The following is a 16,241-nucleotide window of genomic DNA, read 5'->3' as shown; positions in this document are numbered from 1 at the left end:
CTAGGAAGTTCTTAAGTGGTAAATCAGAGTCCCAAACCCAAGTCTTCTTGTTGTATACTATGTTGTAATCTTCTTTCCCCAAATATAGAAAAAGTTCTGGTTAATTTAGAGAAAACGTACATTTCATCATTCTGAATTATAATCCCAAATATCTTGGCATAAATTACTTGAATATCACAATGTTTTGTCCAGTGTTTATTAAACACCATGCTAATGGTGATGATGACCATGTTTGAATTCTCGCTTGCCATCTTATCTATAAAGTTGAAAATGGTAAAGCCTGATACTGGCATTAAAAAAAATTTTTTTTTTTCAATGTTTATTTTTGAGAGAGACAGAGTGCGAATGGGGGAGGGGCAGAGAGAGGGAGATACCGCTGATACTGCCATATTTTAAAGCAGTGTAAAATAATTCCCTGTAAACTATTGAGATATCATTTTGATAAGTCAGAATATTCTTGACCTTTCTTAAAAGACTCTTAATGTTTCTTAATAAAAACATTAGTATATAAATATCTGTATATTTATATACATTAACATTATATTAAGACCTCTAAAACCTGATACTTAAATTTTGTAAGGTCATTTTTTAAGGAACAATATAATTAAAGAATGTTATGGATCCACTTGTGTTAGAATGAATAAGTAATATTACATTGGTAGGGCTCTCACTTTACATTGTTACTGTTTCCTTTTTAGCCGCTAGGAAGCCAAGCCCTAAGGATCCACCAAACAGAAAGGGAGTCCGAGTGGGATTTCGCTCCCAGAGCCTCAATAGGGAGCCACTTCGGAAAGATACTGATCTTGTTACAAAACGGGTTCTTTCTGCAAGACTGCTAAAAATCAATGAATTGCAGAATGAAGTAACTGAACTCCAGGTCAAGTTAGCTGAGCTGCTAAAAGAAAATAAGGCTTTGAAAAGGCTTCAATACAGACAGGAGAAAGCCCTGAATAAGTTTGAAGATACAGAAAATGAAATCTCACAACTTATTGCTCATCATAACAATGAGATTACAGCACTCAAAGAACGCTTAAGAAAATCTCAAGAGAAAGAACGGGCAACTGAGAAAAGGGTGAAAGATACTGAAGGAGAACTATATAGGACAAAATTTTCCTTGCAGAAACTGAAAAAGATCTCTGAAGCTAGACACCTACCTGAACGAGATGATTTGGCAAAGAAACTGGTTTCCGCAGAGTTAAAATTAGATGACACCGAGAGAAGAATTAAGGTAAAACTTATACAGCTTTAATTGTGCTGTTTTAATATCGTTTTTCATTGGGTATTTAAGAGCATACTCTGTTAAGACTGCTTATTGAAGTTCAGATTTGCTTAGAAATGAAAACTATTTCTTTAATATTTTAAAAATTATCTTTCTGAGGAAGATTAGGAAAAAATTAAGATTGTATATTTAAGAGCAAGATACAAAAAATTTATACATTAATGGGAAGGTTAATGAATGAATGAGTGTTTAATTCTACGAATCTTAGTCATTTTGGGTAAGTACATCATTTGATTACTGGAGTGTTTCTCTAAAATTGAAAACAGTACACCAATAGCTGTAGTGTATAAAACTGACATTTGGGGCCATTGTGTAAGAAATGCCACAAGAAAAATACTTTGTTTTTATTTCTTTGAACATTTGTAAAAGACATTTTTGGCAGCAGAGCATATCCTTATTCCCCCAAATAGAAACTAACATGAGAGGTGGGTAGAAGAATGTTGAGTTACTAGCCTGAGAATACAGTAGAACGTTTATTTTTTTATTTTCATTTTTATATTTTTAGAGGGAGAGGGAGAGGGCGTGTGAGTGGGCAAGGGGCGGAGGGAGAGGGAGCATGAGTGGGAGAAGGGAAAAAGGGGAGAGGGAGAGAGAACCTGAAGCAGGCTCCATGCCCAGTTCTGAGTACATGCAGGGCTGGCTCGATCTTAAGACATGCAGTCATAACTTGACCTGAAATCAAGAGTTGGATGCTTAACTGACCGAGCCACCCGGGCACCCAGAAAGGTATTTTTCTTGGGGCACCTGGGTAGCTCAATCGTGCCAAACTCTTGATTTTGGTTCAGGTCATGATCTCACGGTTTGTGGGATTGAGCCCACATTGAGCTCTGCACTGACAGAGTGGAGCCTGCTTGGGATTCTCTCTCTCCCTCCCTTTGCCCCTCCCCTGTGTGTATGCATGCATGCCTGCTTGCTCTCTCTTTAAATAAATAAACTTTAAAAAAAAAGGTATTTTTCTTATAACAAGTTGGAAAAAGAGTACTATCCCATGATTGTTATACAGAGAATTTATATTAGATGCTAACTCATATGTATGTATATCATGTGCACATGATAAAATTACATAGAAGTAAATGCATATACAATATACACATGAATGTGAGTGTGTGTGTGTGTGTGTGTGTGTGTGTATGTATGTATGTGTATGTGTGTATGTGTGTGTCAAACAGAAGCCTTGAGTCAGGGCTTATTAAAACTGATGAGTAGTTTGGAAAGCCAAGGTAGGGGAAAAGTATGGGAATAATGCCTGCTGTGACAGCTCTCTGAGGAAGGGCAAGTCAGAACTACAAGTAAATTAGCTTCTGCCATGTATTAATTGGGTATTTTTAATACAGGGTATGTTATTGTACTTCTTTGTATAGTATACCATGTTCAATATACCAATGCTAAGCCCAGGAGCAGTGGCTTACTAATAGAGTGTACATAAGTGGTTAGAAAAAGTATCTAACTTAACTCTATAAAATTAGCAATTATTATCTTCTGCTTGAGTGCACAGAAGATACCATATTGTGTAGGTTTCACCAGTGATCAACTCAAACTGCAGAGCAAACATATGGAAACATTTTTTTTTTTTTTTAAGGGGCCGCTTACCTTGCGGTGGCTTGGAGGTAGGGGCTGAAAGCAATTACTGTCACAAAAAACAACAAACATTTTAATTATTTTTAAAGGGGAGTATAAAATGTGCCAAATCATAGGGTTTGAAATTGGGAACCAAGAGCACAGAATGCTAATAATGATAAAAAAAAACAAAAACCACCTCTGTGTATGTTTGTATAAAACTAGAGAGAACATGGTATTGCATTGTACACACATATACATACACACACATATGCTGTGGTTCTCTCTTACAACCAGTTATGAAGGAGGTTTATAGGGTGTTGGGGGAAAGAGGAGAAAGAAGGAAGAGAGGAAAAATAAATCTGTGGATTCTGAGTAGTAGATGGAGGTTAATTATGTGGCTGCCCACTTGGGAGCATGAAAATCAGTCATCTGTAATGATATCTTTGAAATACTTGTTAACTCTATAGGGTCCTCAATTTTTTTTTCTTCCTGGATTTAAAAAAATGCTTTTAACTTTTTATTTTGAGATAATTATAGATTGATATGCAGTTGTATGTATGTATACATACATATGTATGTATGTATGTAGAGATCCTATATACCCTTCATCCAATTTCCCCAGCAGTAACATACTGCATAACTACAATATTGCAGCCAGGAAATTGGTTTTGATAGTAATACAATTCATCAACCTTACTCAGGTTTCATTAGTTTTGCATGAATTCATTTGTGTTTGTGTGTGTGTATATGTTTAGTTCTCTGCAGTTTTATCACTGTGTAGATTTATGTGACCACCACCAGAATCAAGATGCAGAACAGTTCTATCACAAGGATCCTGCGCTACCAACTTTTATAGGCACAGATACCTTCTTGCCTTCCTTCCACTCTAACCTGTGACATCCACTAATCTGTTCACTATTTCTTTAAATTTGTCATTTTAAGAATGATATATAAGTGGAATCATGTAGTATTTAAGCTTTTGAGATGAATAGATTTTTTTTCTCCTAGAGCTCCATCCAAATTGTTGTATATATCAATAGTGTGTTCCTTTTTTATTCTTGAGTAGTATTCCATAGTATGGATGTACCACTGAGTGTTATGGTGTATCACATTGGAGGACATTGGGGTTGTTTCCAGTTTTTAACTATTAACTAATAATGCCACTATGAGCATTCCTGTGCAGTTTTTTGTGTAAACATAAATTTTCATTTCTCCGGGATCTGTGCCTGAAAGTGTACTTGATGAGTTGTATGATAAATACATTTTTGGTTTTGTAAGAAACACCATTCTCTTTTTAGAGTGGCAGTGTTATTTTACATTTGTACTAGCAATGTATATGTGATCCAGTTTCTCCACATCCTTGCCACCATTTGATGTTCTCGCTCTTTTATACTGTAGCCATTCCAATAGGTATCGTGGTTTTAACTTGTATTATTCCTAATGGCTGAGGGTGTATATCTTTTCATGTGCTTATTTGCCATCTATAGATTCTATTCATGTTCATATTTTTTGCCTATTTTTAAATTGGATTGTTGGTGCATTTACCATTGATTTTTGAATCTTTATATATTCTAGGTAATCTAGGTCCTTTGTCAGATGTGGGGCTTGCAAATATTTTCTCCCAGTCTGTAGGTTGTCTTTTCATCTTATTCACAGGGTCTTTCAGAGGGAAGGTTTTAAATCTTGATGTAATCTAGTTCATTAGATTCTTCTTTTATGGATTATACTTTGGTGTCAAGTGTAAGAATTCCTTGCCTATTTCTTTTTTTTTTTTTTTAATTTTTTTTTCAACGCTTATTTATTTTTGGGACAGAGAGGGACAGAGCATGAACAGGGGAGGGGCAGAGAGAGAGGGAGACACAGAATCGGAAACAGGCTCCAGGCTCTGAGCCATCAGCCCAGAGCCTGACGCGGGGCTCGAACTCACGCACCGCGAGATCGTGACCTGGCTGAAGTCGGACGCTTAACCGACTGCGCCACCCAGGCGCCCCATTCCTTGCCTATTTCTATCACCCTTTGCCTGTAGCTCCAGAGATTTTTTACTGTGTTTCTATCCAAAGGTTTTATGGTTTTATGTTTTCTTTTCTTTTTTTTTTTAAATTTTTAACTTTTTTTTAGAGTTTATTTTGAGACAGAGAGAATGAGTGGGGTAGGGGCAGAGAGAGAGGGAGAGAATCCCAAACAGTTTCCGCACTGTCAGCACAGAGCCCAGTGCGGGGCTCAGGCTTACAAACAGTGAAATCATGACCTGAGCCAAGATCAGGAGTCAGACGCTTAACTGACTGAGCCATCCAGGCACCCCTATATTTTACTTTCAAGTTCATTTTGAGTTGATTTTTGTATAAGATGTGGGGTTTAGGTTGGGATTCTTTTTTTTTTTTTTTTTTCTTTTTTTGCCTGTGGTACCCAGTTACTCTAGTACCATTTGTTGAAAAGACTATCCTTCTTCCTTTTAATTTGGCACCTTTGTCAAAAACCAGTTGGGGATATTTTTGTGGGTCTATTTCTGGATTCTGTAGTCTGTTGATCTATGTATGTATATGTCCCTCTGCCAATGTCAGACTTCTTCATTATAGGCGACATAGTAGGCCTTAACATCAGGTTATGTTACATAAGATTCCTCTTATGTTATGCTTTTTTTTTTTTAAAGTTTGGCTATTTTAACTATTCTGGGTCCTTTGCCTTTGCATATAAACTTTAGAATAAGCTTGTTTTTGTCTACAAACACCTTCTTGGGATTTTAATGGGAAATGCATTAAACATGGATCAATTTGTGTAGAATTTATATGTGGAACCTTTCTACTCTTGAACATAGTATATTCATTTATTTCATCGTCATCATTCCCAGGATATAGATCCATACAGGTTTTTTTAGATTATACCTAAGTATTTATTTTCTTTAGAGCAATTGTAAATACTTTCAGTTCTTTCTAGATGAGGAAATTATGTTTGGACTTTTATTTTCAAATTTCAAAGCTTATTTTGTTGTAATAATTATTTTCACAAGGAGTTATGAATATTTTATGCACATGAAGGAAGAGCTTGGTTTTAGCAGTTTACTTTCAAATATTAGGAGTGTTGAGTTAATTATCTGTAAGCCCCAAAGTTTGGTTGGGAGATACAAGCTACTTCATTTATATTGTGTTTGAAGTTCTATTGGAAATGACATTTAATATGTAATTATGAACCTACTACGCTCAAATCAGTCTTATTTCAGCTGTCATACCATACTGAAAATTTTTTTCATTTTTTAAAAAATTTAAATCCAAGTTAGTTAACATATAGTGTAATAATGATTTCAGGAATAAAATTTAGTGATTCATCACTTATATATAACATCCAGTGCTCCTCTCAACAAGTGCCCTCCTTAATGCCCATCGCCCATTTAACCCATCCCTCCACCCAACACACTGCCAGCAACCCTCAGTTTATTCTCTGTATTTAGGAGTCTCTTATGATTTGCCTTCCTTTCTGTTTTTATCTTATTTTCCTTCCCTTCCCCTATGTTCATCTGTTGAGTTTCTCAAATTCCACTTATGAGTGAAATCATAAGATATCTTTCTCTGACTGACTTATTTTGCTTAGCAAAATACCCTTTAATTCCATCCACATTGTTGCAAATGGCAAGGTTTTATTCTTTTTCATCACAGAGTTGTATTCCATTGTATCTGTATATCACATCTTCTTTATCCATTCATCAGTCGATAGATATTTGGGCTCTTTCCATACTTTGGCTATTGCTGATAGCACTGCTATAAACATTGGGGTGCATGTGCCCCTTCAAGTCAGCATTTTTGTATTCTTTGGATAAATACCTAGTACTGCAGTTGCTGGGTTGTAGGGTAGTTCTATGTTTAACTTTCTGAGGAACCTCCATACTGTTTTCCAGAGTGGCTGCACCAGTTTGCATTCCCACCAGCAGTGCAAAAGGGTTCCTCTTTCTCCATTTTCTTGCCAAAATCTGTTGTTGCCTGAGTTGTTACTTTAGTGATTCTCACAGGTATAAGGTGGTATCTCATTGTGGTTTTGATTTGTATTTCCGTGATGATGAGTGATGTTGAGCGTTTTTTCATGTGTCTCTTAGCCACCTGGATGTCTTCTTTGGAAAAGTGTCTATTCATGTCTTTTGCCCATTTCTTCACTGGATTATTTGTTTTTTGAGTGTTGAGTTGGATAAGTTCTTTATAGATTTTGGATGCTAACCCTTTATCTGATATGTTATTTGTAAATATCTTCTCCCATTCTGTTGGTTGCCTTTTAGCTTTGCTGATTGTTTCTTTTGCTGTGCAGAAGCTTCTTATCTTGATGAGGTCCCAGTAGTTCATTTTTGCTTTTGTTTCCCTTGCCTCGAGAGACATGTCAAGTAAGAAGTTGCTGCGGCCAAGAAAAAAGAGGTTGTTGCATGTTTTCTCCTCTAGGATTTTGATGGCTTCCTGTCTCACGTTTAGGTCTTTCATCCATTTTGAGTTTATTTTTGTGTATGGTGTAAGAAAGTGGTCCAGCTTCATTATTCTGCATGTTGCTGTTCAGTTTTCCCACCACCATTGCTGAAAAGACTGTCTTTTTTCCATTGGATATTCTTTTCTGCTTTGTCAAAGATCAGTTGGCCATATTTGTGGGTCCGTTTCTGGGTTCTCTGTTCTGTTCCATTGATCTATGTGTCTGTTTTTGTGCCAGTACCGTACTGTCTTGATGACTGCAGCTTTGTAATGCAGCTTGAAGTCAGGAATTGTGATGCCTCCACCTTTGGATTTCTTTTTTTTTTTTTTTAATTTTTTTTTTTTCAACGTTTATTTATTTTTGGGACAGAGAGAGACAGAGCATGAACGGGGGAGGGGCAGAGAGAGAGGGAGACACAGAATCAGAAACAGGCTCCAGGCTCTGAGCCATCAGCCCAGAGCCTGACGCGGGGCTCGAACTCACAGACCGCGAGATCGTGACCTGGCTGAAGTCGGACGCTTAACCGACTGCGCCACCCAGGCGCCCCTGGATTTCTTTTTTAACATTACTTTGACTATTTGGGTTTTTTTTCTGGTTGCATACAAATTTTAGAATTGTTTGTTCTAGTTCTGTGAAAAACGCTGTTGTTATTTTGATAGGGATAGAATTGAATATGTAGATTGCTTTGGGTAGTATCGACATTTTAACAATATTTGTTCTTCCAATTCATGAGCATGAAATGTTTTTCCTTTTTTTGTGTGTCTTCTTCAGTTTCTTTCGTAAGCTTTCTATAGTTTTTAGTGTACAGATCTTTCACCTCTTTGATTAGGTTATTCCTAGGTATTTTATGGGTTTTAGTGCAATTGTAGATGGGATTAATTCCTTAACTTCTCTTTCTGTTGCTTCATTATTGCTGTATAGAAATGCAACTGATTTCTGTACATTGATTTTATATCCTGCTACTTGGCTGAATTCATGAGTCAGTTTTAGCAGGTTTTTGGTGGAGTCTTTTGGATTTTCCATGTAAATACTATGTTGTCTACGAAGAGTGAAAGTTTGACTTCCTCCTTGCTGATTTGGATGCCTTTTATTTTTGTTGCCTGATTACTGAGGCTACGACTTCCAAGACTATGTTGAATTACAGTGGTGAGAGTGGACACCTCTGTCATGTTCCTGACCTTAGGGGAAAAGCTCTCATCCTGATTGAGGATGATATTGGCTGTGGGTCTTTTGTATATGGTCTTTATGATTGTGAATTATGTTTCTTCTATCCCTACTTTCTTGAGGGTTTTTATCAAGAAAGGATGCTATAATTTGTTAAATGCTTTGTTTGCGTCTATTGAGAGGATCATGTGGTTGTTATTCTTTCTTTTATTAATGTGATGTATCACATTGATTGATTTGCAGATATTAAACCAGCCCTGCATTCCAGGAATAAATTCCACTTGGTCATAGTGAATAATTCTTTTAATGTATTGCTGGATCCAGTTGGCTAGTGTTTTGTTGAGAATTTTTGCATCCATGTTCATCAGGGAGATTGGTCTGTACTTCTTTTTAGTGGGGTCTTTGTCTGGCTTTGGAATCAAGGTAGTGCTGGTCTCCTAGAATGAGTTTGGAAGTTTTTCTTCCATTTCTATTTTTTTGGAATAGCTTCAAAAGAATAGGTGTTAACTCGTCATTAAATGTTTGGTAGAATTCCCCTGGAAAGCCGTCTGGCCTTGGACTCTTGTTTGTTGGGAGATTTTTGATTACTGATTCAATTCTTTACTGGTTATGGGTCTGTTCAAATTTTCTATTTCTTCCTGCTTCAGTTTTGGTAGTGTATGTGTTTCTAGAAATTTGCCCATTTCTTCCAAATTGCCCAGTTTGTTGGCATAAAAGTGCTCATAAGATTCTCTTATTATTATTTGTATTTCTGTGGTGTTGGTTGCAATCTCTCTTCTTTCATTTGTGATTTTATTTATTTGGATCCTTTCCTTTTTCTTTTGATCAATCTGGGTAGGGGCTTATCGATTTTGTTAATTCTTTCAAAGAACCAGTTTTCATTGATCTGTTCTATTGTTGTGTTTTTTTTTTAATTTCAGTATCATTGATTTCTGCTCTAATCTTTATTATTTTCCTTCTTTTCCTGGCTTTAGGCTTTATTTGCTTTCTTTTCTAGCTTTTTTAGGTATAAGGGTAGGTTGTATATTTGATACCTTTTTCCTTCTTTAGGAATCCCTGGATTGCTACATACTTCCCTCTTGTGACTGCCTTTGCTGCATCCCAGAGGTTTTGGACTGGCATGTTTTCATTTTCATTGGCTTCCATGTACTTTTTCCTTTTCTCTTTAATTTCTTGGTTAACCCATTCATTATTTAGTAGGATGTTCTTTAATCTCCAAGTATTGGCAGTCTTTCCAAATTTTTTCTTGTGGTTGATTTCAAGTTTCATAGCGTTGTGGTCTGAAAATATGCAAGGTATGATCTTGCTCTTTTTGTACTTGAGGGCTGATTTGTGATCCAGTATGTGATCTATTGTGGAGAATGTTCCAGTGCACTTGAGAAAAATGTGTATTCTGCTTTAGGATGAAATGTTCTGAATACATCTGTTAAGTCCTTTTGGTCCAGTGTGTCATTCAAAGCCATTGTCTCCTTGTTGGTTTTTTGCTTATATGATCTGTCCATTGCTGTACGTGGGGTGTTGAATTTTTCTCCTGGTACAGTATTGTTATCAATGGGTTTCTTTATGTTTGTGATTTATTGATTTATGTATTTGGGTGCCTCCACGTTGGGGCATAACTATTTATAATTGTTAGATCCTCTTGGTGTATAGACCCTTTAATTATGATATAATGCCCTTCTTCATCTCTTGTTACGGTCTTTATTTTAAAATCCAGTTTGTCTGGTATAAGTATGGTCACTCCAGCTTCTTTTGATGACCATTAGCATGAGGGATGTTTCTCCATCCCCTTACTTTCAATTTGTAGGTGTCTTTAGGTCTAAAATGAGTCTCTTGTAAGCAGCATATAGATGGGTCTTATTTTCTTATCCATTCTGATACCCTAGGTCTTTTGATTGGAGTATTTAGTACATTAACATTTAGAGTGAGTACTGACATACTAACTCTTTTCTAAATGGAGGAGCCTCAGCAGCCCACCTGAGGCTAATTCCTACCTTTTCATACTTCCTAAAGCCTTTGGCCCAATTTGTAATTATATTTTCCATAATCTCAGTGATCAATCCAGAATTTGAAATCTGTACTCTTGAGTTTCTTGATTTACTGTGAAAATTAGCTTTTGTTTTTGTGCCTCATACATTTATTCATATTTTATTACTTTATCCAACACAAGGTTAATCTTTTTTCTTCAAACTCAATAGGTTATAGTCAGTACCACTGATTGGATAAGGGAGACCTCTAGGAGCTCAATTGTGGTGTTTCATTTTACACAACTAAAACCCAGGAAAGTCCTGAGTATCCCTTGAAATTGCAGTGAAATAGTAGTGCTGTCTTTAAGGTCTGTGCTACTGTTTCTTAAGAATGACTGTATGGTGTTTTTTGTTTCATTTGGTGTAGCTTTTTCTTTTATGTTCCTTAGGCTGGAACTCATGGCAGGCAGGTTTGTTTATTTGTTTAGTGATCGTCTCATTCCAGGAAGGATTTCAGGCTACGATTCTTACTCCCTTTTGAGTTATATTTTCTTTTTAGAGGACAGGACAAAAAGCATTTTCCAAGTTACCTATAAATAATTTAGCTGTGGAAAAACATCCCTCTGACTATCATCCTCTCTCTACATTGGGTGCAGGCTTATTTTGTTAGTTGATGGAACTGAGAGAATGCACAGAGTCCCCATGATTTAGGAGCATGGTAGTTTAGAAGTAGATACATGTTTAGGGAGACAAATAACCAAAGGTATGAGTGGAGACAACCACCCATGACCTCTATTTTTTCTCTTGTGTGATATGGTCTGCCCCAAAATGGACCATATACCAGGGATGAAGAACTGCTTGATATGGTTCAACTTGTTTAATTCAGTACAAAGGGGCAGACAGCTAAATCAGACTACATATTTATTTCTTCATTTATGGTTGGCTTTATACCATCATTTTGGCTTTTACTTCAGTTAATTTACTGAATAGAGTTGTGTCAGTAGTAGCCCCATTTTAAGATATTAACTTAAATATTAAGTTATATGTAATATTTAATAGTTAAATAAAACTGCAGCAAAGTATAAAAAAGCTGCAAAAAATATAAAAGTGTGCTTTTATAGCAGAAAAACAATTTTAGTTATATAATGCAGTGATTCCCAGTTTGTGGTCTGAAGACCTGTTGATATGTTTAAACATTACAGACCCCACTTCCCCAGGAGCTTTTGTTTATGTGGGTATATCAGAAATGAAAACTGAGAACATTTAACTATATTTCTTAATTTATTTAAAAATAATAATAAACAACTGACTACATGTTATAAGATTTTTTAATGAAAAATATTGTATCTTCTAAACAAAAAATGAGAGAAGAGTGGCATTGTTTTCTATATTTGCAGTTTTATTCAATGTCAGGCTTAATATAGAGGACATCTGCATACTTAAAGCTGCTTCTGCATTCAGTCTGTTGCTGTATGTTATTATGGTTGATAGATATTTAAAAAATGCAGCCTCACACAAATGTCTATAGGAGTTAGAAAATGGAAGAACATTTTAGAAGCCTTTTCAGATAGCTAGATAGGCCTCTTTGATACTATATCAAAACATAGTAAGTGGTGTTTCTTATAGGTTTGTTGCAGAGTGGAATCTGAAGCCATGGATCAGTGAACTTTTTGTACTCTGTCATATCACTTTTGTATTTGTTCATTGTATTAGGTAGATTTTCTAAATGCTGACCATTTTCTTTATATATTATCACATCTTATATATAGAGCCTTTGGAAAATTCTAACATATATTCATGATGATGAGTGAAAACAGCAAATAATATTTCATTATAAAAGGGTTCTGAACTTGCAGACTCCTGAAAGTGTCTAAGGGACCTTTAGGTGATCCCTGCACCTCTTGTTGAGAATCACTGATTTAACATAAATAGTTCTTTATTAGCAAGTTCATTTGTGATTACCCCCAAATGCAGTTTCTTTTGATGACTGCCAACCTGCATCCACCATGGCTTACGAGGCCTGCAACTGGCCTCCAGTAGCAGCTGAAGGTAAAGGCACTAATTCTGTCCCCATTCCTCATTAGAAACACAGAGCTCTGGTTGCATTCCTCATCTAAGGGTACAGTAGCATACGGTCATAGGGAAGACCAATAAAGCAAATACCATGAATTGTAACTATCTTAAGAATCCTTAGTCATTAAATAAGAAATTATCTACAAAGTTTTATGAAAAGATCATAAATGTAATGATAATTATTCATGCTATTAAAAGGATACCAGTAAACTGTAGGGTGCACACTTAATACATTAAAAAAATTTAACCCTGTTTTAGCATTGAATTGGCACAGAGTAAACTAAATAAATTACCTTGTTAGAAAAACATTATTAACAAGGCTTTCTCTCCCTTTTAGAAATTTTTAAAGATTTGGGGGAGTGATTTGAGTAGCCTGAGTATCATACAGCTATGAAAGGAGGTTTGAATACTCTTCTTTTTCTTTTGATAGATTTTCCTGTTAGAGACTAGCATTCAAATTCCCTTGACCCTAGAGCTGCCCTTGAGTGGGTATTTGTTTCTCCGTGATACAAACATTATAGTCCTCCAATGTAAACCATTTTCAAAAATAAGAATTGATTCATCATTATCTTCTCTTACCCTTCCTAGTTTATTCAGAACCAGAATGGAACTGTCTAGTATTGGGTCCTTTTCCTGCATCTTTCCCTGCCATACCTTACTCTTGTGTCTAGGTATCTGCTCTAAGCATTTTCTGTCCTTTCACCCTTCAGAAACCGAAAGCCAGAACGCCCCTCGTTGCCTCACTTACTTGGTCTGTATGATTTCTTTAAAAATGAAACTAATTAGCACATTTGGAGGTCAAACCGAGAAATCAGTTTTGTGTTTGTCCCACTCTGACTTAGTGCAGGTCCCTTAATTGACAGGTTTCAGTTGTTTCATCTGAGGAGTGAAATGGAATGATTTGAGCGTTCTTTTGTTTCTGAAACCTGATGAGTATAAATCATGTTTTCAAATCTTTTATGGGCCAAAAGCGTTTTTAGCATGGTAAACCATATTTATTAAAAAATAATGAAGTCCTTATTATGTCTGTTGAATATTGGGAAAATGAAAGATTTTTAATGTTAAAAAAAGGAACTGCTTGTAAAATATAATAGCATTTGTTGAGATCTTACTAATTTTTTATTGTATAATTTTTCAAGGAATTGGCTAGATTTTGTTATATTGTTTACAAATATTTTTACCAATTTTGGTGGGAGTGTATTTACAATGAAATTATGGGATCTGTGATTCAAGGGTAAAGTTTAATACTCTTTATCCAGAGAATAAATTTTACAGCATCCTTTCAAACTATCCATTTAGTTAGAACAATTGTTATAGCAATTTTATGTTAATATTTAAATTAAAATAATGTTTCTGTTGAAAAGTAATACAAGCATTACAAAAGTCCTAAAAATTCAAATAATATAGAGAAGTACACAACAAAACATCACTATCCTTTCTGTTATCCTTGTAGACTCCTTTCCAAGAAATAATCACTGTTAAGAAATCATCTCAACATGTACAAGTTCAGGGCGCCTGGGTGGCTCAGTCGGTTGAGCGTCCAACTTCGGCTCAGGTCATGATCTCACAGCTCGTGAATTCGAGCCCCGTGTCAGGCTCTGTACTGACAGCTCAGAGCCTGGAGCCTACTTCTGCATCTGTGTCTCCCTCTCTCTCTGCCCCTAACCCACCCTCATTCTGTCTCTGTCTCTGTCAAAAATAAATAAACATTAAAAAAAAAAAAAACAAAACATGTACAAGTTATAAAGATCCTTTTTTTATTCACTAACTATAAATGGGAGTGTACCATGCACACTGCTTAGTATGTTGTTTTTACTGAAACATATTTTGCTATTCTTTACATGTTACATGTTATTGTGTGCATACATACAAGATTATATATATATATATATATATATATATATATATATATATATATGCACACATATATATATGTATATATATAAACTCACAGCATGAATAAAATCTGCCTCATTCTTTTTTTAAGTTTTCCAGGTATATTGAGATATAATTGACATACAACACTGTATAAATTTAAGGTGTACAGCATAGTGGTTTCCATATATTGTGAAATGATTATCATAATAAGTTTAGTAAGCATCCATCATCTTATATACAGTCAGTAAAAAGAGAAATCAAAAAAAGAAAAATAAATGTTTTTTTTCCTGTCATGAGAACTCCTGGGATTTACTCTTGTAACAACTTTCATATATGTCATATAGCAGTGTTAATTATAGTCACCCTGTTGTACATTACATCTCTAGTATTTATTTATTTATCTCATACCTGGAAGCTTATGCCTTTTGACCATCTTTCTTCAGTTCTCCCTCCCCCCATTTTCCTCCTGATAACTCCAAGTGTGATTGCTTTTTCTAGGAATTTTCTTTTTGGTTAAATATGCCACATGTAGGTGAGATCATACAATAATTGTCTCTTTATGACTTATTTTACTTAGCATAATGCTTTAAAGGTCCATCCATGCTGTCCCAAATGGAAGGATTTTCTCATTTATTTTTTTTTATTTTTTTTTCAACGTTTATTTATTTTTGGGACAGAGAGAGACAGAGCATGAACGGGGGAGGGGCAGAGAGAGAGGGAGACACAGAATTGGGAACAGGCTCCAGGCTCTGAGCCATCAGCCCAGAGCCTGACGCGGGGCTCGAACTCACGGACCGCGAGATCGTGACCTGGCTGAAGTTGGACGCTTAACCGACTGTGCCACCCAGGCGCCCCAAGATTTTCTCATTTTTTATAGCTGAATAATATTCCATTGTATGTGTGTGTATACACCACATCTTTATCCATTCATCCATTGATGGACACTTAGGAAGTTTTCATGTCTTAGCTATTATAAATAATGTTGCTATGAACATGGGGGCACAGATATCTTTTAGAGTTAGTATTTTTGTTTCCTTTGGATATATTCTCAAAAGTGGAATTGCTGGACCATAGGTTCAGTGTAATTTTAGTTTTTTTAAGGATCCTTCATACTGTTTTCCGTATTGGCTATACTAGTTTACAGTCCTACCAACTGCATAAGGGTTTCCTTTTCTTCACATCCTTACAAGCATTTGTTATCTCTTGTCTTTTTGATTATGGATCTCTTGTCTTTTTGATTATGGCCACTCTTATAGGCATGAGGTAATATCTCATTGTGGTTTTGATTTGCATTTCCCTAATGACTGGTGCTGTTGAGCATTTTTCACGTATCTGTTGGCCTTTCATATATCTTCTTTGGAAAATGTCTATTCAGGTCTGCCCATTTTTAAGTGGACTTTCTTTTGCAATTGAGTTGTAGGAATTTAGGAGTTCTTTATATATTTTGGATTTTAACCCCTTATCTGATAGGTGGCTTACAAATATTTTTTCCCATTCAGTATGTTGTCTTTTTAATTTGTTGATGGTTTCTTTTACTGTGCAGAGACTTTTTAGTTTGGTGTACTCTCTTCTTGTATATTTTTTATTTTGTTGCTTGTGCTTTTGTGTTCTGTCCAAAAAATCATCACCGTGATCCATGTCTTAAAGCTTTTTTCCTTTGTTTTCTTATAGGAGTTTCATCTTTTCCGGTCTTATGCCTAAGTCTTTAATCCACCTTGAGTTAATATTTAAGAGTAGTGTAAGTTAGAGGTCTAGTTTCATTCTTTTACATGTGAATATCCAACTTCCCTAGACCATTTATTGAAAAGACTGCTTTTCTCCATTAAGTATTTTTGGCTCTCTTGTCAAATATTAGCTGACCATAAATACTTGGATTTATTTCC

General features: G+C 35.6%; 1 protein-coding gene across 2 annotated transcripts in view; it reads left to right on the top strand.

The window, feature by feature from the left end:
* LCA5 (lebercilin LCA5) overlaps positions 1 to 16,241 on the top strand; it is a 146,538-nt gene that overhangs the window by 92,115 nt on the left and 38,182 nt on the right. For both annotated transcript variants that reach the window (XM_043591873.1, XM_043591872.1), the window contains exon 3: positions 699 to 1,228. In XM_043591873.1, the coding sequence (XP_043447808.1) occupies positions 699 to 1,228 (530 nt within the window). The remainder of the gene's footprint in view (positions 1 to 698; positions 1,229 to 16,241) is intronic.

Source organism: Prionailurus bengalensis, chromosome B2 (genome assembly GCF_016509475.1).
Source record: "Prionailurus bengalensis isolate Pbe53 chromosome B2, Fcat_Pben_1.1_paternal_pri, whole genome shotgun sequence".
NCBI classification, from domain to species: domain Eukaryota; kingdom Metazoa; phylum Chordata; class Mammalia; order Carnivora; family Felidae; genus Prionailurus; species Prionailurus bengalensis.
This window is presented reverse-complemented; position numbering and strand designations above follow the sequence as displayed.